Here is a 26,773-nt window from a genome sequence, read left to right as displayed (position 1 = left end):
TAGACCTTCCTGCTCAAAGGGTCACAGTATTTGTGGGAAAACAAAAAAATGAACAACCTGTGTCTCAAAGAGCTTTGTACTTCCCAAAGAGAACACACCTCGTAGGTACAATAAATACATGTATCATATGTAAATGTATAAATAGTTAATGGGATTATACACCTGAGATAACTGCTGTTCGATTCTGACGAAATGATGATTATATTTCACCAGGAGCTCAATACCACTCTGAGAATGAGGGCTTAACCCCCGATTTGACTCACTGCATCGCTTTCCTATATAAAAATACACAAGTCTGTACATACGCTCTAGAAAAAGGCTTATCTGGCATGAATTTCAGATAGCAAGAAGAAAACTTCAAGAGGTTCAGAGAAGCATCCAGAAGCTCAGATGATTGTCTGGCACTAATACAACTTGCTTGACAAGGAAATAGAGCTGTAAATCTCACAAAATCAGATGATCTTTCAAGAATTTCAAAACCTCCTGCTATTAATTGGAAATCCTAGAAGAATAGCTTCTTTTAAAATGTACTGATAATATGCTTTACAGCTTAATATTCAGAAGCCTATGTTTTGGCTAAGTGAGCTTCAGGAAGGAAGGAAATTTGCGGTTTACCTCCACTTACTTTGGAACCGCTGGTTCCAAACATCTACTTCTATGCACAGTCATCTTATCATCTGTCAAATGGAGGCAACTCTAAGACAACAGAGTTACAGAGATGTTGCACAGCTCCATGTGTCATTGTCTTCATTTGTTTCAGAATACCAATAACATCTAAGCGACTACTGAAAGAGTGCTATATTATTTGGGGTCATCTAGTACAGCTCTGTCAAAGTAAAGAAAAGGGACCTAGAATGACTATAATTTTCCCAAGAGGACACAGTTATTTTATGGTAAATCTGGGACAAGAACCCTGATCTCTTGGATCCCATTCCATTGTTCTTTCATTGGGTTCTGAACAACCCAGAGAAATAAAGAGAAATAAAACTCCTGTGTGCTGTGTCACTGGTACAGGACATGGCAAGATTGGAATTGGAGCACTACATATTAAGAGGTATCTGAGAAATTCTTCAAACTAATTGAGATATATACCAGGTACATAGAAAACACTATGTTTTATGAAGATGATTCTGTGCAATGAACAGAACTGGTAACACACACTGGAAGGTGAATTCTCATTTTCTGGCACCTTGAAAACACCACCTCAACATACACATTAAAATAAACATTAAAATAAACATTTGAACTGGGTCATATTTAATTCTGCATGCTCCTGTAAGTCAGCAAAATATTCCATATATCATTTAAGTTGTCACTCACTTTTTAACTTGACTTTCAATTTCTAAAAGTCTTTCCAAACATAAAACAGAAGTGGGAAAGCCAGAGTACATTACTGTGGCAGAAGCAGCAGCCCTTAAGGAGGACAACTTTATAAATTACAAATTGGATTTAAATAGACAGGGAATTGAAAGTGGAGACATTATTTTCTGCAGAAGATGATGGACAGGGGAGAACAAAGAAAATAAAACTGAGATTGTTAGCAAAATACAATGCTAAGCATGTAAGTTAGGACTGAGTCCTTAACTTTCATTTTTATTAATGAGTGGGTGAGTATAGATTACTGACTACACAGAACCAAGCCTGGGAACACATTTTATATTTATGATCTTTGTGCCTAAAACTAGATTCACCTGCAATTTAATATGACACTAGGACAATGACTGGCCAAGTTTTAGATTAATCACTCTTACACAAAGATTTTTCATTCATATAATCTCAAACAAATACTGCGTCACCAATTAAGTTCCAGATCCTATGCACTCTGGCTGAAGATAGAAATATCTTGCAAGCCCAGCGTCACTTTCCTCTTTCTCTGGTAACAAATCACACTTTCTATTATGACAATGGCCCCAGTTATCGGCCCAGGAATAAACACTTGACTCAGGAAGAGCCAATTAAAGCCCTCCTTTAGAGTTGATCGAGAGCTTGAAGGTTAGAGTATTTCAATCTTATGAAATTTTTGTAAAACAAAATTATTTCAAAATCTACTAATTATTCTTTAAGTTCTAGAAACTGCATTCTGTGACTAAGAGGACAATTTATTTGCCGTCGGTTCTGCTCTGCCCACTTTATGTTTCTGTTATTGTGAGATAAAGGCAGTGGGGAATGGCAAACCAATTCTGATTCATTCAACACATGAGTGCTTCTTAGGTACAAAACACCATTCTGAACATTGTCCGAGGTAAAAAGATAAATAATACCTAGCCCCTTACCCTCAAGGATCTTCCAGCTTAGCAAGGGAAATAAAACATGCACACAGATGACTGCAACAAAAAGAAGATAATGATTGCTGCCAGACGTTTGGGGAGAATGAGTAGAGCAAAGAGAGAACACAGAATAAGGCAACATTCAACAGTCAGCCAAGAACTATTTGTTGAGCAATTGCAAGCTGTGACCTGGAAATGGAAGAGGAGAACATAGATCTTCACATGGGCAGGTGAAAAATCAAGTGTTATTACTTGTAACACAGCTCTTCAAATATATTTTTTGGCACCAAGTGCCTACTAAATAGCCTTAAATTAAAAACTAAATAAGGATACAGTCTCTATCAAATATAGCCTCAGGTACTGATGCCTAAATACTAGGATCACAGTATTTGTGTTCCCAAGGATGCCTTTCTATTGCTTTGCTTCTTTCCCCCTTTCCAAATTAGCTAATGCTGCCTTACCAGGATATCTATTTCACTTGTTCCAGCCTTTTTGATCCAATGTATTGAATAGCAGAATAGGTGAGTTACAAGAGGATATTTTGACTTCAAACAACAGAAATAAAATACTATATAATTGAAAAAAAAGAGGCAATCTTTCAGGCACATGTGGATCCAGGAGTTCACATGTTCGAACCAGGTCCCTTTCTCTCTTCCCCACCCCTTCTTCTCTCTGCCTTTTCTCCTCTCTGGTAGTTCTCATTATGGGATTCAAATATTTCCCTGTTTATGTGGGAGCTTCTGGCACAGCTGCAGGCTTATACCCTCGCAGCTCCAGGGCTGGCTGGAAGGGGCGGGCGCATCACAGCATAAGGTTGCACAAGGTGTGCACTTATATAGCAGGGCATCACATCTATGAGTGATTGATGATCACATTGTATACAGGGGTAGCTTCGCATAGTTTTTACATCACTTTTCTTGAAGATGGCAGTAAAATGGTATGTTTTTACAAAATCAAATAGTGTAACGTTGTCCAAAAGATATACATAAAGCATTTAGAGGAAGGAGGCCCCTTTTTCTTTTAACTCCGGCACGGATTGTCTATTGGACAGTGGTAACCCTATGTCATCAACCTCGTTACTCCAGCAGAAGTCCAGGGATTAGCCCTGCATAACTCTTGTTAGCCTCTATTCCCTTCCTTGAACACTGTAGCCAGAAGGTTTTTTTCCTCCTCAAACCTTAAGTATTGAAACCTGGAGGAGGGGCATGTCTGAAAAGAAAATGATGGACTGGACTCTCCCTAGAAGGAAGGTAAATGGGTGGTCAAGAAGAAAAAAAATAAAATCCTCTGTACCAGGAAATGTTTGGAGTGTTGTTTGGGTATCAAAAAACGGGTGCCCTACACATAAAGCAACAAACTATATTGGTCTAAAAAGAATACCATGGCCAAAGGTGCATGACCTATTTCAACAGAGGATTTGAAAGTTAAAAGATAACCTGTAAAACATTCAATTCAATGTCATCATTTTACAGATGGGCAAAGTAAAACTCAGGCACAGGAACAGAAGTGCCAAGGTCATACAGGTGGTTGGTGGAAGAGACAACCAACTTCCCAACTTCTGACTTTTTAGGTGTGTGTGTGTGTTGTTTTGTTTATGTGCAAGGACATTTTTCTTTAGTACACTAACATTACAACAGAAAGTATAGTCTTGTTTTGGTTTTCTCTGCGCCCTCAATTCTGTATAAGACAGTTTCGCTGCCCTCCAACAGAAAGGCTCAGCAAGAGTAGAGACCACCATAAGCAGTACACGTGGGCACCAAGGGCAGATACATTGCCCTTCCTTGTGTAGGAACTAGGGCCACTTGTTGCTTTAATGGGCCAAGTTTGGGCTGGACCTGCAGGAGGGGACACCTTTGAAAAACAGCTTCCTAACTGCACTACAACCTGCTCTGGCATCCTGGTTCCACTCCCCAAACCCCCCAAATCTTCAGCCAGAGAAAAAAAAAAAAAGGAGAATGGATCACTGGATCGATGGGGAGACTTCTGTCTGCTCCTCCTACTGCCACCTCTTTCTTGCTATTTCCTGCCCGAGGAAACCTGACATCAGCCCAAAAGCATCTCTGGAAATGGGTAGGAGGGAGCCTTACACCTGTCAGCGCCAGAGAAGAAAGTGCGCTCTGCAGAGTTCTCAGTTGTTCCATCTCTTGCGATGAAAGGAAGAAAAGGAGCGAATGCGCCACAGATTTACCGGAGACCAGGGTTACTTCATCCGGCTCCGGCCACAGTAACCCCTGAAGACCAAAGATGCATTTCCATTCCCAGCATTTCTTGTTGGCGTCTTTCCCTACAGGCTAGCCCAGTGCCTGGCCCCGGAGAAGTCTCTGCGTAAAGGTTCTTTAGGTCATAAATCAGGCTCCTGTGTGTATGTGTGTTTTTCTTAGGAAAAACTGGCACAGACGAATTAGCAGTACAGACTGGGGTCTCCCTACTACCCTTCATGCTTGGCGGCATCACCTTCGACTACCTCGCATTCTCCCGGCGCTGACAGTCCCGGCTCCGGACCTCAGGGTTGGAAGCAGTCAGCCCCAGCTAGAACCGCCCTGTCCGGGGCTGATGCCACCCTGTGCCTAGAATGTGCGTGTGGGTGCAGGCGGGCGAGCGAGCGGCTTCTACAGTGAGACCGAAGCAGGAGCTCAGCCTTCGCCTGCGACCTGCAATCCCCAGATTCCCTGGGGACCTCGAAACTCCCAATCGGAGGTACTCCCCCACACACACAGCCGCCCACCTATTCCCTCCCCCCTTACCTCAGCACGCAGCCCCTCCCTGCGTGATGATGCAAAACCGTGGGGAGGGTGGGCGCTGGGAAGGGTGGGGAGAGCCTGAGAGCGAGCGAGGGTGGGAGGGAGTGGGCGGAGGAGGAGAGGGAGCCGAACGCGCATTTAAAGCGATAGCCATGCTCGCTCTCTCCCCAGTGCTGGGCTGTTGGAGAGCTCGAGCTGCAAGCCACCGAGCGCGAGCTCGAGCGCGGCGCGCTGGCCGGGGAACCCAAGAGCGCACGGCGCCCCAAGATGGCAGGCGCCGCGGGACCCCCCACCCTCGCCGGCTGCCCTTTCCCGGGCGCCCCTACCCTCCTCGCCCGCAGGAGACCCTGAGCTTCCCCGGAGGAGCTCACCCCAAGGGGCCAGGACTCCGGCGAGCCCGCCACCGTCCCCTCGAGTGCCGCCGCCACCACCGCAGCCGCGGGAGCAGCATGGTCCAGCTGGGGAAGCTGCTCCGCGCCCTGACTTTGATGAAGTTTCCCTGCTGCGTGCTGGAGGTGCTTCTGTGCGCGCTGGCGGCGGCGGCGCGCGGCCAGGAGATGTACGCCCCGCACTCCATTCGGATCGAAGGGGACGTCACCCTCGGGGGGCTGTTCCCGGTGCACGCGAAGGGTCCCAGTGGAGTGCCCTGCGGCGACATCAAGAGGGAGAACGGGATCCACAGGCTGGAAGCGATGCTCTACGCCCTGGACCAGATCAACAGCGATCCCAACCTGCTGCCCAACGTGAGGCTGGGAGCGCGGATCCTGGACACTTGTTCCAGGGACACTTATGCGCTCGAACAGTCGCTCACTTTCGTCCAGGCGCTCATCCAGAAGGACACCTCCGAAGTGCGCTGCACCAACGGCGAGCCGCCGGTTTTCGTCAAGCCCGAGAAAGTAGTTGGAATGATTGGGGCTTCGGGGAGTTCGGTCTCCATCATGGTAGCCAACATCCTGAGGCTTTTCCAGGTAGGGGGGCGCTCCCTCCGGGGCAGAGCGCGCCGTAGCTCCCCGCGCTCTTTATCCTGAAGGCTGGCTTGGACTCCAGGGGTGCGGGGTCTGGTCAGCCTTCGCTCATTTCCACCCTGGAGATCCTGCCGAATCCCTCCCACCTCACCCGAGGAGGTACTTTCCCTGCTTGATTCATTTCCCTTCCATCTCTCCCCTGTCCGCGCTCCAGTCCATCCGGCTTGACATTCTGGATTTATGGCCCCATTGACAAGAAACAGTCTCCGAAAAACAAGGCGATGATTTAAATGGGTTTGCATTCGAGTGAAATATGGTTCCAAAACAGGCTTGTAAAAGTGCCGGGCTCCTGTGAGAGCCACTTAGGCGCAAGGAATATGAAAGATGAGAAGACGCCTAGAAACTAGGCATTTCTCAACTCCCCAGCTTCCCTGCCCCAAGCCGCCCGACAAGCTGCAGCTCCCTTGGAAAATTTCGAGAAGAGCTTAGGGAGGCAGTTCTTAAACCGAAGGCTAGGTCTTCACCTACATTTGGACGTGAATTGCCCATTTCGCTCGGGTTGGATTTCCCGACCTGTAACCTGTCTCTGCGAGGGCATGGGGCGGAAGGCGTGGGGACTGTCCTCAAGCGGGGAGAAGCCACCCGCAGACGTGCCCCCAGGTGATTTGCTCTGGGCAGTTGTTTGCACCGTCTAAACTGCCTTTGCGATCCGGCCACTGGCAGGAGCCGGGCGATCAGCTTTCTACTCCTGCCAGCTCAGAGCCCGGAGGTGAGCTCATGCTAACTGCGAAACACAGTCGCTTTGTCTGCACCCACCCTGTGCCCATCCTTTCCCACGACCTCTCTAACGCAGCCCCCAACCCCAGTCCTGGGTTTTGAGGACGATTCTCAGAGCCAGACAAGAAGGCGCCTGGAGGGAGGCAGTAGGGTGCGCTGAGCAAGGCCGGGCGGTCCTCTAGCTCCGGGTGCAGGCGGGCAACGGCGGAAGAATGCGAGGACGGCGGAAGATGCGAGGACGGCGGAAGATGCGAGGACGGCGGAAGATGCGAGGACGGCGGAAGATGCGAGGACGGCGGATCGGGCCCGCTGAGCGGTGGGCGGTGCTGCAGTGCTCTCTCACCGCCTGCTCCCGCAGCCTCGGCCCCACGGCTCCTGTGCCGCCCTGGGTATAGATGGATGGCTTCTGGATGAAGAAATTGAGTTTCAGGGTCTGCGTGACTATGGGTTCTCTTGTTTCTCTGTCTTTCTTCCTGTGTGTCTCTCTCCTTGTGTCTCTTTCTCCCTGCTTTTTTTTTTTTTTTTTGTCTGTCTGTTTTTATGTTCTCCCTTTCAATTTCTGCCTCTCTTTTCCTTCTCTACCCCTATCTCCAAGTTTTTTGTTCATCTCTGTCTTGAAGTGATCCTTTCCTAATGCACAGCTCTCTCCCTGCCTGGTAGGACCCAAGCTCAGTTAGTCCCTTCTCCAGATGTTCTGGCTGACCCTTATGCTCCCCGTAGCTAAAAAGTCGGCTCCCTCTCAAGTGCCTTTCCTGAAGCATGTTGGCTTTCTGGAGGGGACTCCTTGTGAGATTCAAGCTGTCACTACATCAGCACCCAGGGGTATGAAGTTTGTGTTTGTGCCAGAAGGAGGGGTGCCTGTCTAAAGCTGCAGCCTGGTATGGCCCCTCTGAGCCTCTGAGCATCCCTAGCACCTGTTGAGTATGCCACCTCTAGATGTTTGCAAGGCCAAAAGTGCTTCTGGGCAGCCTTCACTTTGAGGTAATGCTTTCAGGAAGAGCCTGGGTTGTTGGAAGCAAAACCCAGAAGCACTTCCTTTACCTCTGAGCTTAAACTAGAGAACCTCAGGGGGCAGCGCTGCAGGGAGGATGAGGCCAGAGGTCACCTGAGAACCACAGGGGCAACTCACAGTATTTTTACTGGAGCTCTGGGGGTTGAAGGCACATTTGCTGTTTGACATTTTAAAAATTATTTTGGTGCCTTCACTTGGAGCTTGGGAGCTTGCAGATGGGCCTGCCTGTCGAAAAAAGAGTGAAATCTTAAAGTCAAGAGAGAGCTTGCAGACTAGGTGAAGGATTGTGTTTGCTGAAAAAGATTCCAGGGGGAGCTGATTCCTTCTCTGGTGTGTGGATCTGAGGCACTTGCAAGAAAAGAGAACGCTTGCCTTATGCTTAGTTCCCCCGTTCCCTGGGCTGGGAAGGAAAGGAACTGAATGCCAGCATTAGCAGTGTGCGTTGGGGCCAAAACCATTCAGAGAAAACACTGTCATTTTCCTCTAATTTGCAAATTGCAGCTATTCATGTTGGATTGAACAGCTGAGGGAAAAGAGCCCCCAGTTTTCACCTGCATTTATTGAGAAGAGGCTGGTAGTAGGAGGGATGCACCAACTTGTAGCTTGTGCTGCAAGCTGGGTATAAGCTTGGTGTGAGCATCCTGGTTAACCACTGCCCATGTTCAAATATACAGAGATAGATTCCAACAGTCTCTTCCAGTAGCCTTATTTTTGCGTGTGATCTTAGAAGCTCCTGGCATGTAAGTCCAGTCCCCAGTTTCCCAGCCTCTGTAAACCTGCAAAATGAATAGAGAGAATAGTGGAACACAGACCCCTTGTTCAAAGTCACAGTCACTTTAGGGAAAGAGGAAAAGAACGGGTAGGTGAATCTTCTCTGGGATTGCAGGGTTCAGCTCAATGAAGACTGTCCTGGATAAAAGAAACTCCTCTAAATGGTTGAATTCTTAGCTCTCCAGAGATTTTTCTTTTCCCCAGTCCCTGTGGGTTGCTGTGGGGAATGTGTCAAACCTATCATTTGAGATAAAAAGTTATGGTGAGGTAAGCTTCTAGGCTGGGGGAAGGAAGACTTAGTGACTGAAATGGGGGATGCTAAGCACTGGGGGGCAGGAAGGAACAAGGAGCTAGTAATGGATGTAACAAATGCTGCAGCTGCCAGCAAAGCCTGGATTGAACTTCCTTCCTGAAAATGAGGACCCGGGCAAGAATGACCACTCAGATGTAAACAGTGTCTCTGACTGGGAATTCTCATCTGCCTGCCGGTGGGCCAGAGCTGAGCAAGTCCTTTCTCTCCTCTGTATGCACACTGAATTGGTTAGTAAGTGACATGTCAGAGGACAGGAATCATATTCAGTGGATCTTTCAAATCCAGGAGTTTGAGGCTAATGAAATTAGTGTGAGGCCAGGGCTCTGCCAACTAGAATTAAGTCACTGCAACCACCCTGCAATGCATTTTCAGCCTGAAGGGAGCATCAGGGAGGAATTCGGGAGATTTGTTTCGGAGCCTGTACAAAATAATACTCTCCTAATGCTAAGAAAGATTAAATGTAAATTAATATTGACTACGAGTAACATATTTAAAAAATAATCGCCGAGTGGGGGATGGCTTAAAGTGGAGAGATTATATAATATGGTGGCCAAAGAATAAATCTCCTCTGACCACTGTTTCATGGGCTATAAGTAAGATCTATTACAATGGAAAGTAATGGGAACGTTTTTATTCAAGGCTTCTCTGCTATTGACTTGAGAGCAAACACTCTGAGAGTATAAATTACTCTTGCTGTGTGGTGACTCTGAATGAACAATATTTCATGTGCAGTGACATGGTCTAAGCTATAGACTTGGAATTGAATGGCATCTGTTTCAATTGTTTTGTTCTCTCAAGAGCAACTAGATAGAAAAAAGTGGTCAATTTGACCCTTGTGGGAGCGTGTTGCAAATCTAAACCTGTGTCCCTCATACCATAAATGAAATACATTTGTAAATTTGTAAGTGTTTTCCTTCTGTTCATTGATGCTTGAGTATAATCTCAAACTTTGGCAGCAACATTTTATACATAAGTACTTGGTTTTCTTCCTTCTTTCTCTTCCTCCTCTCTCTCTCTCTCTCTCTCTTTCTCCATCTTATGTAATTGGATAGAACTGGGCACCTAGGATGATGTGGTGTTACTATAGTGGGATTTTTTTTTTTTTTTTAAAAAAACAACTCTAACTTACCCTTTTAAACATTTCATAAATACAGGTGTCAGTGCCATTTGGAATAGTCTCTATAACAATTTCTGTCTCCACATTTACTGTGTTTCAGCAAATTTACCTAACAGATGGTGAGTGGGCAATTTTTAAAGGGGCATTTTTTAAAGAGCGGAGAGGGAAGGAATAGAGACAGGCACATACTATATTTGAAGTTACCTCCACGTGTATTTTATGTATGTATACCCATACAATTAAGAAGTCTTTGGATGTTTTATCTTCGAGAATAATTCAGATACTGGATTACTTGAATATCATAAACATTTAGGGTTTAACAGATTCGTTACATATAGACGTTGTATCATGGATTGAAAAGACCACAGCCAGCGGGCAGCAGCGGGCGGAGCGACCGAGCGGCGGCGAGGGCTGGGCGGCGGGTGCGGGGGTCCGTGCTTCCTCGCGGTGGAAGGCTGGGGTTCGCCAGAGACGCCGGGTTGCTCCGCGTTGCCAGGTTACCGAGCGCGTGCCCCCCGCCCGCTCTTCCGCCCGGGCCGCCCTCGGCGTCGCCTGAGCCGCGGTGCGGGCTGCGCGGGGCGCCGGGTCCGCGGAAGCCTGGATCGTGCATTGCGTGAGGGACTCTCGTCGCGCGTGGACGCTGCGCGAGCGCGCGGGGAACGTAGGGCGCCGACCTGGGGCTCCCCGGCGCTCAGGCTCCGCTCAGGGCGCCCGCTCAGGGGCCTCCGGCGCGAGGCCCCCTTCGTGGTCAAGATGGCGGCGCCCAGGCGGGCCGCGCCGAGGTGAGCTGGAGCTTGGCCCGGAGAGGGGCGAGTCAGCCACGCCCGGGACTGGGACCCCGGGCTGGTCTCCCGTCTCCCGGGGAGCGGCGGGTGAGTGGGCGCGACCGCGCGTAGGTTCCTCTCGTGGGGTGGTCAGCTCTTCGTGCGTCCGCAGACTTCTGTCGTCTGATAGTCAGATCTGGGGTGGCCCAGGTTGGAGGCGAGGGTGCTTGATTGGGGAAACCTGAGGGGTTTAAGGACTCTGTTGGGATCATTTCAGACCCCAGCAAGAAGCTGAGCAAGTTTTCTCCTCTGTTCCCGGCTAAGTTTTCTCCCTTCTCTGAAGACGCCAGCTTTTCTGAATCACCTTGTTCCCCGGGGGGATACAGTTGGTGGTTCTGACCGTGGAACGTAGGACCCGGCGCGGGGAAGCCTGAGCTGGTTCTAGTTACTTTGTTTGCAAAGCACTTGTCTTGTCTTTGGAATCTTTGTGTATATAACCAACGTTGGGAAGAGCCAGCGTTTTCTCCTCCAAAACACTGCGAGGGGTAACTTTATACGTAAGAAACAAGTGGGCGTTCACATCCATCTCTTTTCCAACCACTGAGTTTTGGTTGTGTTTCCTTTCTTTAAGTTTGTCTCGTTTTGAACTGATAACAAAACAGACAAACAAACAAAAAAACCATAGCCAGTTACACAAAGTATATACTCTAGTCTCAGTCCTGCCATTAATTAGCTATGTTACCTTAAGTCATTTAATTTTTCTAGGCCTCATTTTTCTCATGTGATGTTTTTTCTTTGGAAAAGTATAGTTTCTCGAAGTCGCTAATCTCTGTGTCATAGTTCAGCTTGGAGAAAACCTGTTCTTATCCAAACTCCATGACATTGTATTTCCAGCTCCAACTTTGGACTTTGAGTGAGTTGGGGGCAACTTTTTAAGGATATTTTCACACAGCTTTGTTAGTTAATATCAGTCTAGCTGACTTGTCATACTCAGACTTTCTCCCATATTCTTTTACCAGTGTGTTCCTTAGTCATATATATAAAGACTGTTGTGGGAAAAAGGACCTCCTGGGTCAGCTTACTGCATGGTCATCGACACAGGACAGGGAGTAAGATTCTGTGGATTTTACAGAAGCAGATACAGGTTTCATTTTCCATGTCCTCTCCCCTTTCATCTTACAAAAAAACAGCAGGCTTTTCTTGGAGAACTGCCAGATAATGCCATCCTGCCTCCTCACGGGCCCCGGGGATGAGTCGCCCAGGGACTGAACTCCAGTAAAGCAGGTGATTGGCTCATGGGTAGGCATCTGACGTCGGCTAAGTCTATCAGACTGCTCCCCAGGACTTTTCTCTCAGAGCAAAATGGAAGAATTGTCTTTTCTCTCTGGAATTTCTAAGCTGGGGAGATATGACTCTGGGACTCCCAGTGACCATCCAGCACAAGGAGAGACTTTCTGTAAAATAAAGTCTTGCAGAGGTAAGCAGCGCTGAGGGATGGAGAGAGAGCTGGAACCCTGCTGATACTCTGGAACGTCCAGATCCAACTGTATCTGAATATGGCTGCATCCCTGAATTTCTAGTACTTGTTTGTTGAGGTGGTTGTTGTTGTTTGGTTTTTGTTTTTAAATTTCCTTTGACTATTTTGAATTTGTTTTCAGCCATGTGCATTTGAAAGCATCATAGCTAAAAGAGCTAATTTCCTACATTAATGTCAGGTTTGCTGACTGGCATTCCTTAAGTGAAAAATCATATCCGCTATTTTCTTTAAATAAAATCCTTCTAGCTCAGGTTTGAGATATTCAAAACTCTGCCTCCTACCCCCCTCTTTCCAACATTTACTGTATCACCTTGAAGCATTTGTGACCACGTGTTTCCCATCTAGACGCAGTTGAGAGAGAGAGCAAAGACTTCTGATATAAACTGCAACCTATACGCCTCCTACCTGGAAGCTTTAGAACATACTTGATTCTTGTCATTAAAGCAAATCTTTTGTTGTTGTCTCCAGGGCACAGAAGCATTTTCATGGCATAATGGAGTACAAAGTACATTAAGCCTAACTCTACTTCTCACCCTCTTTGACTTTAAATAGGCAGAAAAGAACAATCTCAAACACATTTTCCCAACAAATAAAATACATATACGATTATGTTTAGAAGACATTTATGCAACATATAGTTAGACTGATTAATTAATGGACCTTTCGCCAATTGGCACAGTAAATATATATGTTCAATGTGCTTAATTAAAAAGAAGACAGTAACATATTTTTACAGGTTAATTATCTGAGAAGAGTATTGTGCCAGCATACTTGATACGACAGTATTTCATGTTTGACAAGTAATCTTCTTTCAATTATATTTACTGCTAAATGTTTCTTGGATCAAGCTATTAAATTATAAGGTCAAAAGTAAAATGATATGAAATTACAATGATAAAGGGACACATATCCCACTTTAGGAGAATAGAAGTTCTAATTTCTTTTCAATACTACTAGTAGTGACCACAGTACTAATTTGAGCCCTTACTATGAGCCACTGTGCCCATATACATTTAGTTCTTACAGTAGTTCTGCAAAGGGCATATAATAATCCACACTGTAAAGCTGAAGAAAGTGATTCTCATAGCTGAAAGTCACATAGCTGGTGAGTGGCAAAGTCTAGATTCAAACTTAGAGTCGTCTGACAATGCCCAGGTTGTTGACCACTATGTACACTGCTCAATTGTTGCACCAATAAAAGTGCTTGAAATAATTATAGATTCCCTACCCCGAAACTGCAGTGATTTAAAGACATCAACGTTGCCAGTTGCTTAACCACATCTACTTACAGTAAGAAATTACATTTTATTTCATTTCTAAAACAAGATTAATTCTGCAGGCCCATCGAAACTTGAGCACACAAATCCTACCTCCAAATGAAAGATGCTTGTTTTCCATTATTCAACACATGGCCTTGTACAGAGGCAATAAATATATAGTAGGCTTTTCATTCAAATAAATGAGAAGAGAGGTTTCTTCTTGTCCTGATTCAGTGCCCATCATTATGGATTATGATGGCTCTTCCCAAACTTTACTTCATTCCCTCCACTCTTTCTACAAAACTCCAGTAATGGAATCCATCATTCAGATATATGTGCAAAGCGAAAGGACTGTATTAATACAGTTGCTGAAAGTCAAGTTGATAGAGCACAGGAAATACATCCTAATAAATGCAACATTAATGTTTGTGTGGGCCTTGGAGTGAGGGGTAGAAGAATTTTCAGTTTAATGGAATATTTTGCCTCTTGCTATGAAAGTGCGGCTTAATAGTCTTGTAATTGGTCATTTACAGAATCCTCCATCTCTGGGTTTCATGCTTTCTTTACTCTGCAGCTGTTGATTCCTTCTCTTGTTCTGGATGGAAGAGAGCCACTTCAAAGGGCTCAGCCTGCCTTTTTGTGTTATCGTTGAGATGAAGATATTTCCATTTATTAAAGCACACTATTTAAACATTTTTATCATGTTTTAAACTTGACTGTGTTCTGAAGGTATGAGCACAGGCAGACATAATGGGGGATGTTTTCCAGGAGAAAACATACTCTTATCAAAGGAATTATCAGAATTTTCATGTATGGATTGAGAATCAAATTCTGGAGTTAGACCTGAATTTAAATTCATACTCACAACTTACTACCAGTCTCATCTTGATCAAACGGTTACCACACTTCTCATCAATTTCCTTATCTTTGAAAGCGGAATAAGAGAAGTATGCCTGGTGGAGTTACACATCAAGCTCATCTGATAGAATATTCATAAGGATTTTGCACAAAATATACATGGAAATATTTTAGCACCGAGTTTAGCATGCGATTCGTCTTCAATACATTTAAGAGCTATTATTTTATTATTATTATGCTATCACTAAATATCACTATTACTTAAATGTCATTATTGCTAAAATTGCTGTAAAATTACCGCAGTAACCCATGATGAATTCCCCTCTTCTGTTTCCTTTGTTTAAATGGAAAATATATATATAGATCTAGACAGAGAACACTTTAGTGATCCTATTCAGTGGAGTGAGAATTTCCATGGCACTGATTAAAACAAATCCTGAATTGCATGGACTTAAGATAGCAGAGAGGGGCTTCCCTGGTGGCGCAGTGGTTGAGAGTCCGCCTGCCGATGCAGGGGACACGGGTTCGTGCCCCGGTCCGGGAAGATCCCACATGCCGCAGAGCGGCTGGGCCCGTGAGCCATGGCTGCTGAGCCTGCGCCTCCGGAGCCGCTAAGAGATTTGAAGTTAGACATCCCCAAGTGTGAATTCTACTGTGACCCTCTTCTAGCTCTAAAACCTTGAGGAAGTTACTTAAACTTTCTGAGCTTTACTACTAGTTTCCTCATCTGTATCTTTTTCAGGACTATTTATCAAGCATCTTCCTGTTCTCTATGCTTGGACGTATCAATGAATAAATTAGACAAGAGCCTTTGCCTGCGTGCTCCTTCTTGCATGCTTTCTCCCTCCTTACACTCTCGTGTGGAAACGGATGTTATAAATAAATTCTATGCTTTGTCACAGGTTGATGGGCGCTACGGGATAAGGAAAAGGATGTGAAGCTCACTGAAGAGGCTTGGGTTGGGAGTGCTGGAGGAGTGTACAGGTAGGTTCTGATTTTAAATAGGGTAGTCAGGGTGGATTTTATAAGTTGACATTTGAGCAAAGACTTGAAGTGAGGGAGTTGTCAGAATGTATGATGGGGCGACCACTCCCTGGGAGCAAGAATAACCAGTCCCAACACTCTAAGGCAGAAATATGCCAGGCAGCTTGGAGGAATATCAAGGAGGCCACCCTGGCTGACTTAGTCAGTGGGGAGGAAGAGACAGCAGGAGGGCTGGAGGTCAGATATGTGACGGGATGGATTGGGTAAGTCCTGGGAGGCCATCACATGCATTGTGTCTTTTACTCTAAATGTAGGCAGCCAGGGACAGGATTTTAGCCGAGGTGTGGCATGAACTGTCTCTTGTTTGAAAAGCATAACTCTATCTGTGGTCTTGAGGATGTGGGGAGAGAGTGGAGTCAGGGAGAATCTCAGGAGGCGACTACAGGATCCTCGAGGTCTATGTTGTTGGCCTGCACCAGGCTGCTAGTGGCTGGTAATTCTCAGAAGTGGCACATTGGGAAGGTTGTGACAGCATTTCATGGTAGATTGAATGCAAGAATGGAAAGGAAGAGGGGGTCAAGGGTGAATTCGAGATTTAGGGCCTGGGGAACTGGAAAGGTGTGGTTACTGTCACCTAAGATGGAAAAAGTTTGGGGTAGAGCATGTTTGGGGGATTAAAGACCAGTTTTGGAGGTATAAGATTTGAGATGTTTTCGTGACATCCAAGTAGAGATGCTGAGTACACAGTTGGATACACAAGTCTGCAGTTCTGAAGAAAGGTCTAAACTAGAGATACCCTTTAATACCATGGAGATATTAAGAATAATTACATGGAAGCGCTATTTTAAAGATAAAATGAAGTAATGCAATTAGCACTCTGTCTTCTCAAAACATTTAATAACTGTTAGCTAAAATAATTACCTGAAATGAAAAAATACCTATAGTTTCTTTTGTTGTTTGCAGTAAAAGTGAATAAAATGTCACAATTATTTTAATAGTATTTGTGACACAGTAGTTTTAGTTAAGACACCATGACTACAAACATTTACAATAAACCTTTCAGTCTCCTGCTTTTCACTCTGATAGGGTACTTGGAACCATATTTTGTAAGGTTTAAGTTAGTTGTCATAGGGTACCTCTTTAATTAGAAGTAATTCTGAACTGCCTAGTTCCATGCAGTTTTATATACATATATGTATAATTATTATTTTATGATTTATCAAACTCAGTTGAAAATTTGCATCACTGATATACATTAGAATTTAAGCATTTACCCAGGTACTCAAGGAAAAAAATGTACTTGTCTTGTAATTTCCATAGGGGTACTTACTTTCACATCTTCCCTTCACTTTGCAATTGCAAACATGGCAGGGGAAATATTATCTTACTGGTCTTTGAGTTCCCCTTAGCTATCTGCAAGTCCTTAAACAGCCTTTGTGGCTTAACCAAAATTCTCTTCCATCTTCATTCCGCTAACAGATATTGGTCTAAGCATGTACTTACACTAAAAAATGCATGACCACGTTGTCTCTACACATCTATAATTTTATGTTAACACTAACATTATGTAAGCTATACTTTAATTGCAATTATAACAGATTTTATGTCAACACACATCCATTTCTAGTGTTCATCTGGTGTTCAAGGGGAGAGCAGCATGTCGTAAATTTTATCAAAATATAACATCTGAAGAATAGAACAGAGGGTAATTGTGTAATTCTGTATTCACTCTAATTAAGTTCAGTGGAGTTGGCATAATAGAATTAAGATGAAAGAAAAAGACATCGAGGTACCATGGCTCCCTCTCCTAACACACCCTTTTTGTATCCGAGAGCAGAGACTCAGCACCTTTCTGTACAGAAATGGAGACAGGAAGAGGCCAGAGGATGAATGACAGGCACGAATGAGGTGGAACTTTGAAGAGCAACATGGAAATGAAATACTTCTTTTGTATTTGGTAGGTGGGGAAAATGTACCAGCGTGTATGCCTACTGGGACCACGTTTTCCAGAACAGTTAAGCCCAGTGTCCACTATGCTGTCCCACCTTCCTCGTAAGTAGGAACATCCTGTTACTTGAATCTTTGCTTCCTGTTTCTTGATAGCTGGTTGAGAAGATTATCACAGGAACTGCATCTTGTTAGCAAACACACTGTTTTGAAATGATTGACACTCACTGAAGAGTGGCAACTCCAAGCTTGCTCTCTCTTGATCTTGGACTATTTAAGTCTGGAGTGCAGGAGTGGGTTATGGGGAAAGACCATTGGAATTCTTATGTCTTCAGCATAATGGTTATAGCATAATGGTTAGGAGTGTAGGTGCTGGTTCAAATCTCTGCTTTCCACTTGCTAACCATATGAGCTTGGGAAATTTACCTGATTACCTGAACCTCAATACTCCTGCCTATAAAATGATGTTAATAATATTTCATCCTCATAGACTTGTTTTCAATGTTAAAATGAAGTCACTTACACCAAGCACTTAATACAATGCCTAGAGCATAGTAAAGTATATTATTATTACTATTACTACTACTAATACTATTATTACTATTACTGTCACGATGCCAGGTGCTATTTTTCCTATGCCTTATTCCATTATCTTCTGCCCTGTCCCCCCATTTCTGTCTTGTTTCTGTACAAGGGTAGGTTTGTCACAGAGCATTTTCTTTCCCTAGTGTCTGACTCTTAGTCATCAAGGTGACTGGTCCACGACCCGGCATTCATTGCTGCTCGTTGAAGCAACCCGTTTTGAGAAGGGGAGTTGGATATTGATGCCAAGTTGGGTCAAGGAGAGAGAATTTTCTCTCTTCTGCACTCAGAGAGCTAAGTGAAATATTCAGGCCTCAGAAGGAGAATCAGGCAAAGGGCAACATGCTTAATTTCATACCTTAGTGATTAAGAACAAGTCAGACAGGCTGGATTTGAACTCATTTCCGTCATGTACTGACAACGGGATCTTAGGTGCTTTTGTAACCCGTCTGAGGCTCAGTCAACATCTGAAAGAGACGAATAACATTATGAGGACCTAGCGTATAGCCTCGTTGTAATAAGTGAGTAAATCCTTTTAAAACGTTCAGCACGTTGTTTGGCATATAAACACGTAATAAAATTTAGCTTCTTTGACTACTACCGCTGCTAATATTATTAAGTAGCTGAGCAGATCCGAGGCCCATTTTTTTCTTAGATTGCACATAATCATTTGGACAACCAGCTCACATTGATCAACCGTTGCTTATATATAAACCCCCATGAACCCAAAGGTGCTTTAACTGTCTCCCAGTCAGAGCCTGTTCTGGGGGCAGAGGCAACACCGGCACTAACCCCGTCATCTTTGCCTTTATTGTCACTACACTCGCCTGCCGTACTGAGCACTTTCTGTTTGCCAGGCACCAAATTTAGCCCTGCGTATGCACTATATCATGTAGTTCTCACACTCAGGTGGGAGACATTATCATCGTCCCCAATTTTCCGATAAAGACGCCGAGGTGTTGGAAAGGTAAGAAACTTGACCCACAGCAAGAGATGGAGCCGGAGTATTCAAACCCTTCTCTCTGACCTCAAGAACCCTTAAATATTAGCATACTACTACATCCTGGTAAGAAAATCTGCTTCCAGCCACTCTGGTGAGAGTAGAAATGATTCTCAGTCCCCACATTCCTCTATTGCCCATGCCACCCTAGCCTCAGGACTAGGTGGGAAAGGAAGTGATCTCTTCAAAGAGCAGCCAAAGGGAACCTACTCCCTTCTGCCTTTTCGTAATCAACTAACCAATATTTTATTTCCTTCTTAAGAGTCCCCACGTGTTCCTTTGGGTACTTAGCTTGGCCTTTTAGAATTCTGACATTCTGTACATGACTCATCCACTGTATTTCATGTTAATTTATTGAGGTCAAGTATAGGGTCTTACTTATCCTGAAGTCCGGTTATCCCCTGTCACATCTAACTCTGTTCTTTTCTTCTTGTAGGACATCTGCAGATATTTATTTGAATTTTGTTGAATTGTTCTCATCAATAGTACATTAAAAGTTATACAGAAAGTGATTTCTTATAAGGAAAACCATCTAAATAGATTTCTAGCTCTTTACTTTTTATAGCACTATTGTAGAGATTATAGATCTCCAGGTAATATTTTTTAGATTGAGTTCTTCATATCATCTTATTTTTACATATCATGATAAATCTGAATTTTCTCTATCAAAGCTCCGAGACTTCACTGGCTTGTAACTTAGCTTGTTGATATGTGTTGTTGACTTTTCCATTTACAATGATGTTTGATCCTGGTAAGGATGGGGCTGGGTGGGAAGGTACATCTTAGGGCCATCAATTGGTTTTGTAGAGAACTAACATAAAGATCTAAAGTCTCATCATATTTCTGCAGAACTCATGAATCATTTTATTATAATTCCATTCATTCAGGGAGTATAAAACCATTTTCAAATTGTTATTCCTAATTTGTTCATCTTCTCTTCCTTAGTCTTAGTGAGAAGAGAGCAGGCTGAATGGAAGACAGTCATTATGACCACTGGGGCCACTAAGGTAGGCATCAGTCCCAGAGTTTTGTTTTCATCTCTCCGCTATTAATAGTGGCTAATGTCTTGAGTGCTTACTTGGTGCAAATTACTTAGCCGACCATGGCAAATGGGTTGTGTCATTTCATCCCCTGATAGTCATACAATTAATGTATGTATTATTATGATATCCCATAATGCATACATGGAACAGAGCCTCAGAAGTAGTTATTTGCTCACAAAATTATGGTAGATGTGGAATTTGGACTCAGGTCTGATAGACTCCTAAATCACTCCTAGTGATTTTTACCACTGAATTAAAGTTGTATACCTCTGGAGAGTAGATAGTTTCTAAAATTTCCTCAGCTCTAACATTTTATAATTAAATTTCTGTCTGATGGCAAGCTTAACAGTTAAGATGGGTAGGAAGGAATGCCAGCCTGTTGAATGGAATTTCCCTGAAATAAGCCTGTTTTATGACACCAGTTCATTCATTCATTCACTCAGCATGTATTGAATGTTTGCTCTGTGCAAAGGCATTTTAGGCATCACAGTGGAGTGAGCGCCCCTTCCATAGACTCTCCTGCAGCACTCAGAGAAGTCTTGGACTGGTTTGCCTGTTATGGAATGGGGCTTGGTGATAGAAGCCTGGTTTGTCCTCCACTGATAAAACTAAGACATACTCATATGAGTTTAGAGGCATCTTGAAGCCGTGGGATAGTAACACACATGAATCTTACCATTTTTGCCTGGGATTAATGATATAAAGGCTTTGGATTTGGGTATGGAAAACGGGTGCAATTATGGGCGTGTTGGTTCTACATATATACGGACATCACGTGTCATCAGCCTGCAGCTACCTGCCATTCCTCACTACTCCTTCTTTTCACAAACCAAACAAGTACCTTCTTATCTCTCCTGTGGATAAGCTCTTGACAGTGGCACTAGGGCCTCCCTCAATAAGTACATCATTGACTAAACCAGTGGTTTCTCAGATATGCTCATTGAACAACCCTTAAGGTGGATTGACATTCCACTGCCTAGAATAGAATATGGTGTTCTTTAGAAATCTGGGGGAAAAAATAGGCCACCAGATGTACTTTCTTTAATTTAAATTGTTTATACATATATATATATGAACAATTGTTATATATGTGTATGTATACTTGTTCATATATATGAGTGATTTAAAATTGAAGAGATATGTATATATACACACACACATATATATGTATATTTAAATTTTGGCTTCTGTTAGCAAGTAGTAAATTAAATTATTAGCAGATCCATACTGCAGGGAAATAACCAATCAGATTTCATTCAATAGCTTGCTTTTTTGTAGATTTATGGTTGTGATTTTATATCTGCAGGTATGTTTGCTGAAGAAAATATTTCTGCCACTTTATACAAAATTAAATTCATTTAATACCAATGCGGCATGTCTCAAATGTCTTAATACAGTTTTAATCTTTAATCGCATCAGAAGTATGAAATTAGAAACATACCCCAAAATCATTTGAAGATATAATTACTTTCATTTCCCTTATACTTTTGAGACTTTTGAAAAATAAGTATTTAGTTGTACTTATCTGTTTCTGTCTCTCTAAGGATAGCAAACACTGAAACACAATTCTTTTTAAAAGTCAGTATTAAAAATATATTGTCCAAGATGATCAAAACTAAGGAAGTGGCAAAGAAATTCAAAAATTTAAACTTTCAAAGGGTGCTTTTTTTGTGAATGTGTAGTACTTGTTCTTCTGAAGGAATTAATCTTTTTAAAAATTTAATTAACTTATTTTTTATTGAAGTATACTTGGTTTACAGCGTTGTGTTAATTACTGCTGTACAGCAAAGTGACTCTGTTATACATATGTATATACATTCCTTTTCATATTCTTTTCCATTATGGTTTATGACAGGATATTGAATATAGTTCCCTGTGCTGTAGTAGGACCTTGTTGTTTAGCCAATCTATATATACCAGTTTGCATCTGCTAATCCCAAACTCCCAGTTCATCCCTCTCCCACCTGCTTCCCCCTTGGCAGCCACCAGTCTATTCTCTATGTCTCTGATTCTGTTTCTGTTTCATAGATAGGTTCATTTGTGTCATATTTTAGAGTCCACATATAAGTGGTATCATGGTATTTGTCTTTCTCTTTCTGACATACTTTGCTTAGTATGATAATCTCTAGTTGCATCCATGTTGCTGCTGCAAATGGCATTATTTCATTCGTTTTTTATGGCTGAGTAGTATTTCATTGTGTATATGTACCCCATCGTCTTTATCCATTCATCTGTTGATGGACATTTAGGTTGTTTCCATGTCTTGGCTATTGTGAATGTTGCTGCTGTGAAGATCAGGGTGAATGTGTCTTTTTGAATTCTAGTTTGGTCTGGATATACGCCCAGGAGTGGGATTGCTGGATCATATGGTAGGTCTATTTTTAGTTTTCTGAGGAACCTCCATACTGTTTTCCACAGTGGCGGCACCAACTTACATTCCCACCAACAGTGTTGTAGGAGGGTTCCCTTTTCTCCACACCCTCTCCAGCATATGTTATTTGTAGACTTTTTAATGATGGCCATTCTGACTGGTGTGAGGCGGTACCTCATGGTAGTTTTGATTTGCATTTCTTTAATAATTGGCAGTGTTGAGCATCTTTTCATGTGCCTATTGGCCATCTGTATTTCTTCTTTGGAGAAATGTCTTTTTAAGTCTTTTGCCTATTTTTTTGATTGGGTTGTTTGCTTTTATTGTCATCAAGTTGTATGAGCTGTTTGTATATTTTGGAAATTAAGCCCTTGCTGGTCGCATCATTTGCAAATATTTTCTCCCATTCTGTAGGTTGTCTTTTCATTTTGTTTATGGTTTCCTTTGCTGTGCAAAAGCGTGTAAGTTTGATTCGGTCCCCTTTGTTTATTTTCATTTTTATTTCTATTGTCTTGGGAGACTGACCTAAGAAAACATTGGTATGATTTATGTCAGAGAATATTTTGCCTGTGTTCTCTTCTAGAAGTTTTATGGTGTCATGTCTTATGTTTAAGTCTTTAAGACATTTTGCGTTTATTTTCGTGTATGGTGAAAGGATGTTTTCTAACTTCACTGGTTTACATAAGGCTGTCCAACTTTACCAACACCACTTGCGGAAGAGACTGTCTCTTTCCCATTATATATTCTTGCCTCCTTTGTCAAAGATTAATTGTCAAAGATTAACTGAGGTGTGTGGGTTTATTTCTGGGCTCTGTATTCTGTTGCATTGATCCATATGTGTGTTTTTGTGCCAATACCACGCTGTTTTGATTACTGTGACTTTGGAGTACTGTCTGAGTCTGGGGTGGCTATGCCTCCAACGTTGTTCTTTTTCTTCAGGATTGCTTTGGCAATTCTGGGTCTTTTATGGTTCTGTATGAATTTTAGGATTATTTATTCTAATTGCGTGAAAAATGTCATGGATAATTTGATAGGGATCGCATTAAATCTGTAGATTGCTTTGGGTAGTATGAGCATTTTAACAATGTTAATTCCTCCAACCCAAGAACATGAGATGTCTTTCCATTTCTTTGAATCATCTTCACTTTCCTTTATTAACGTCTTACAGTTCTCAGCGTATAAGTCTTTTGCCTTCTTGGTGAGGTTTATTCCTAAGTATTTTATTTTGAGGGTTGTGATTTTAAAAGGCATTGTTTTTTTACATTCCCTTTCCGATATTTCATTGTTGGTATAAAGAAATGCAACCAATTTCTGTATGTTAATCTTGTGTTCTGCTACCTTGCTGAATTCGTTTATCAGTTGTAGTAGTTTTCATGTAGAGTCTTTAGGGTTTTCTATATATAGTATCATATCATTTGCATCTAATGACAATTTTACCTCTTCCTGAAGGAATTAATCTTGAAGTTCTACTAAGACTTTTGGGACATCTGTTTTAATGAGCCACTACTTCCTGCCTGAGATTGCACTATGCACCAGAGATTCTAGAATTAGCATAATAAAACTAATAATGCAGACAACAGCAACAAATCTTCACAAACCTTCCTTGCAAGGAAGTAAAGTCCACTGGAAACACAGACAAGTGAAACACACATTCAAAATGGCAGTGATTCTCAAACATTTATGTGCTGAGAAATCATGACAAGCCTGATAACCAGGGCAATTACTAGACCCCTTCTCCAACTGGTAAGGTGTAAGGTCCTGTAACTCTATTTTTGGTGACTGCCTCCAGGAGAGTCTGAGACAGATGTTCTCAGTTGTCGTCAACCTTTAGTGTGCATCAGATTTGCCTGAGAATATTGTTAAAACACAGATTGCTGGGCTTCAGTGCCAGAGTTCTAACCAGTTGCCAGGTGTGGCTGATATTGCTGGCCCAGGGACCACATTTTGAGAACCACCTTTCAAAACTCTGCAGTATGCGGTTGTGTGTGTTGTGAATGAGACGGGCCCAGGGAACCAAAGGAGGGCAAAGGCACTCTGCCCTAAATTAGCCAAAGGTAACAATAGCAGCTAGAATTGATTGACCCAAGAAAAAATTATAAGAATTTTACCTGCGTTTGCTCATTTAATCCTTTCAGTAAGGTACATAGGTGCTACTTAGTGTTCCTCTTTTACAGGGGTGTCCAGAGAAGGTAACTACTTTGCCCACGTCCTAAACTGGTAAGTAACAGGTTAAGAATTCAAGTCTAGGAAGTCTGATTCCAGAGCCCACACCTCTACTCTTTCTGCATGTAGAGAGGAGTAAAGGGTTGTCAGTGAAGCCTTCCTGGGGGCCCTGGCCTCTGAGTGTAGATAGAAGGATGAGTGGACATAAAGATCATTATTTGTGTGTGGTGGGGGTAGGGGAGGAAGTATGAGGGCTTCCAGAAGAGCCTGCCCTCCCCATACATCTGCTATAAGCAAGTCTGATGATCAGGAGTCCGGAACATGAGTATGACTATGGGATACTGAGAAGGGTTCTAGAACCCTGAGGTTAGAGTTCTGGATCAGTTAGTAGGTAACAGAAAGTGAATGAGTGATTTACCTTACTTTCCACGGGTAGCAGGAAGTTTGGAGATAGTCCCTCTAGCGTTAGTCCAGCTGCTGAAGGGCATCACCAGGGGACTGGGTTGCTTTGCTCTTCCAGCTTCCACATCTCTAGCACGTCCACATAGCTTCAAAGTGACCCCAGAATCTCCAATAGTGTTCCAACAATTGGGGCAGGAAGAAAGAAAAGGAAAAAAAAAAGAAATTAAGTAAGAAAAAAAGGCAGTGTCTAACTCAGAGAGCAAATTTTTTACCACAGATGGTCAGCAGACTTGCACTTAGATCTCATCAGCTCGGATTTTAAACTGGCCACCTTAGCCTTAAGGATAATGGGGTCTCCTAAACCAGGGCTCTGATAGTAAGGAATAAGGAGAGAGTGGTACTGATTAGCAGTGCCTGCTGTCCCAAACAAATATTATCCCCAAACTATTTTTTTTATCCTATATTTTACTTTAAAGAATGGAGGGGAAACATTATGTATCTGTAAATAGCCTTTTAGAAAGGGTACAATTATATAGTTATACAACCCCCTGGAGGGCTCCTTTCTTCTAAAATCTCTTTAAAAAACTGTTCAAGGTTAAGGACATTTTTATCTTAATTTAGTCACTTGCAGTCGATTATCTTGGAATGACATCCTCTCTCTGCAGATGTTCTGTCAGGCTTTAGAAGATTCTAGAAGTGGACAGAGAAGTGTTATGGTACATGTATTTGCAATATGCACGTCTTTGAAATGAAATCCATTTAGGGACCAAAAGGCATTCCATGTCTTTGCTATACATTTTCACATATTTGCCTTTCCAGAATTCCTTTGAGCAAATCTGTTAGATGTAACCCATCCGTTTCTCCCATCTGAATTCTTTATTACTAAACATTCTTCAGTATGCTCTCACTCCCCTCTGTCAAAGGCGTTTCTCTGGGTCCTCACCCTTCTCATCTCATATGTGAATGCGTATCTTAAACTGAAGCAACAGTCTGCTATGACTTCTCCATAACTTGAAGAACCCGTCTTTGTGGGAAAAAAAGTAGACTTACTAACTTAAAAGGTAGAATGCGCGCAATGTTTCTGAGAGTTAAAAACTAAGGTAAAAACATAAGCAATGGAAAAAACTTACAGTGGATCCTTTTCAAAGACTATTTTACCGAGAAGGCAACTGAGGTTTAAAGAAAACATGCGTTAGTTAAACACTAAATAATAAACCTTAAACCTCAGTGGAGCAACACATGGACAGTTCATTTCTCACTCACTCAGGAGTGTAGTATGGACTTTGGTGGTCTGAGGGTCAGTTTTCTGCTCAGTTATTCAGGGACCCACCACCTTCATCAAGTGGCTCTACGTTTGTCCTAAAACGGAAAGGAGAGAGGAAGCTGCAAGCTACAATTATCAACTCGTTATCCTTCAGACATAAACTCTTCAGGTCACCTCTGGTCACATTCTTTGGGATAGAACCATACCCAGATGCAAGCGGAGATGGAGAATGTTGTTCCTCTCTTGGTCCTAGTGATGCCTCTACAGGCTGGAGGAGCTGATTAAAGTGTAGTCAACAGCTCGTTGTTTCTGCCACAATGAGTGATTAGCCTAAGGCTGTGGATTAATTATGTGTGTGTGTCACATATACATATAATACACACAAACATATATATGTGTGTGTATATATCCATTTTTTAGCATGAGTTGACACATGGGGCTTCTGCCGTATCAAAAGAGTACAAACTGCCTCTTGTTGCTTTTTCTTAATTGAAGTTGACTACTACTATCTATTTCCCTTCATTTTGCTACCTCCCCCCCGCCTTTCAGTATTATATGAAAATTCTGAAAGAAATAATTTCAAAGTTTCCAGTGCTTTTAAAGGTAATAGAATACTCAGACCTTAACAATTTTCCTGTG

General features: G+C 42.8%; 2 protein-coding genes across 30 annotated transcripts in view; one reads left to right on the top strand and one right to left on the bottom strand.

Moving 5' to 3' along the window:
* Positions 1-26,773, bottom strand: part of LOC132597126 (metabotropic glutamate receptor 7-like) — a 303,251-nt gene that overhangs the window by 48,011 nt on the left and 228,467 nt on the right. The window lies entirely within an intron of this gene.
* LOC132597127 (uncharacterized) lies at positions 4,840-17,339 on the top strand. The gene is made up of 3 exons (XM_060296648.2): positions 4,840-5,976; positions 15,284-15,365; positions 17,203-17,339. The coding sequence occupies exons 1-2, from the start codon at positions 4,840-4,842 to the stop codon at positions 15,317-15,319; spliced, it is 1,173 nt and encodes a 390-aa protein (XP_060152631.2). The 3' UTR covers positions 15,320-15,365; positions 17,203-17,339.

Source organism: Globicephala melas, chromosome 3, assembly GCF_963455315.2.
Source record: "Globicephala melas chromosome 3, mGloMel1.2, whole genome shotgun sequence".
Lineage (NCBI taxonomy): Eukaryota > Metazoa > Chordata > Mammalia > Artiodactyla > Delphinidae > Globicephala > Globicephala melas.
Note: the sequence above shows the minus strand (reverse complement) of the source record. Positions and strands in the feature narration are given on the sequence as shown.

Excerpts from the sequence above, each read along its gene's own strand:
- LOC132597127 (XM_060296648.2), top strand. The coding sequence starts at position 4,840 with ATGTGCGTGTGGGTGCAGGCGGGCGAGCGAGCGGCTTCTACAGTGAGA. Across the intron at positions 5,977-15,283 it reads ACATCCTGAGGCTTTTCCAG|GTTGATGGGCGCTACGGGAT; the intron begins GTAGGGGGGCGC and ends GCTTTGTCACAG.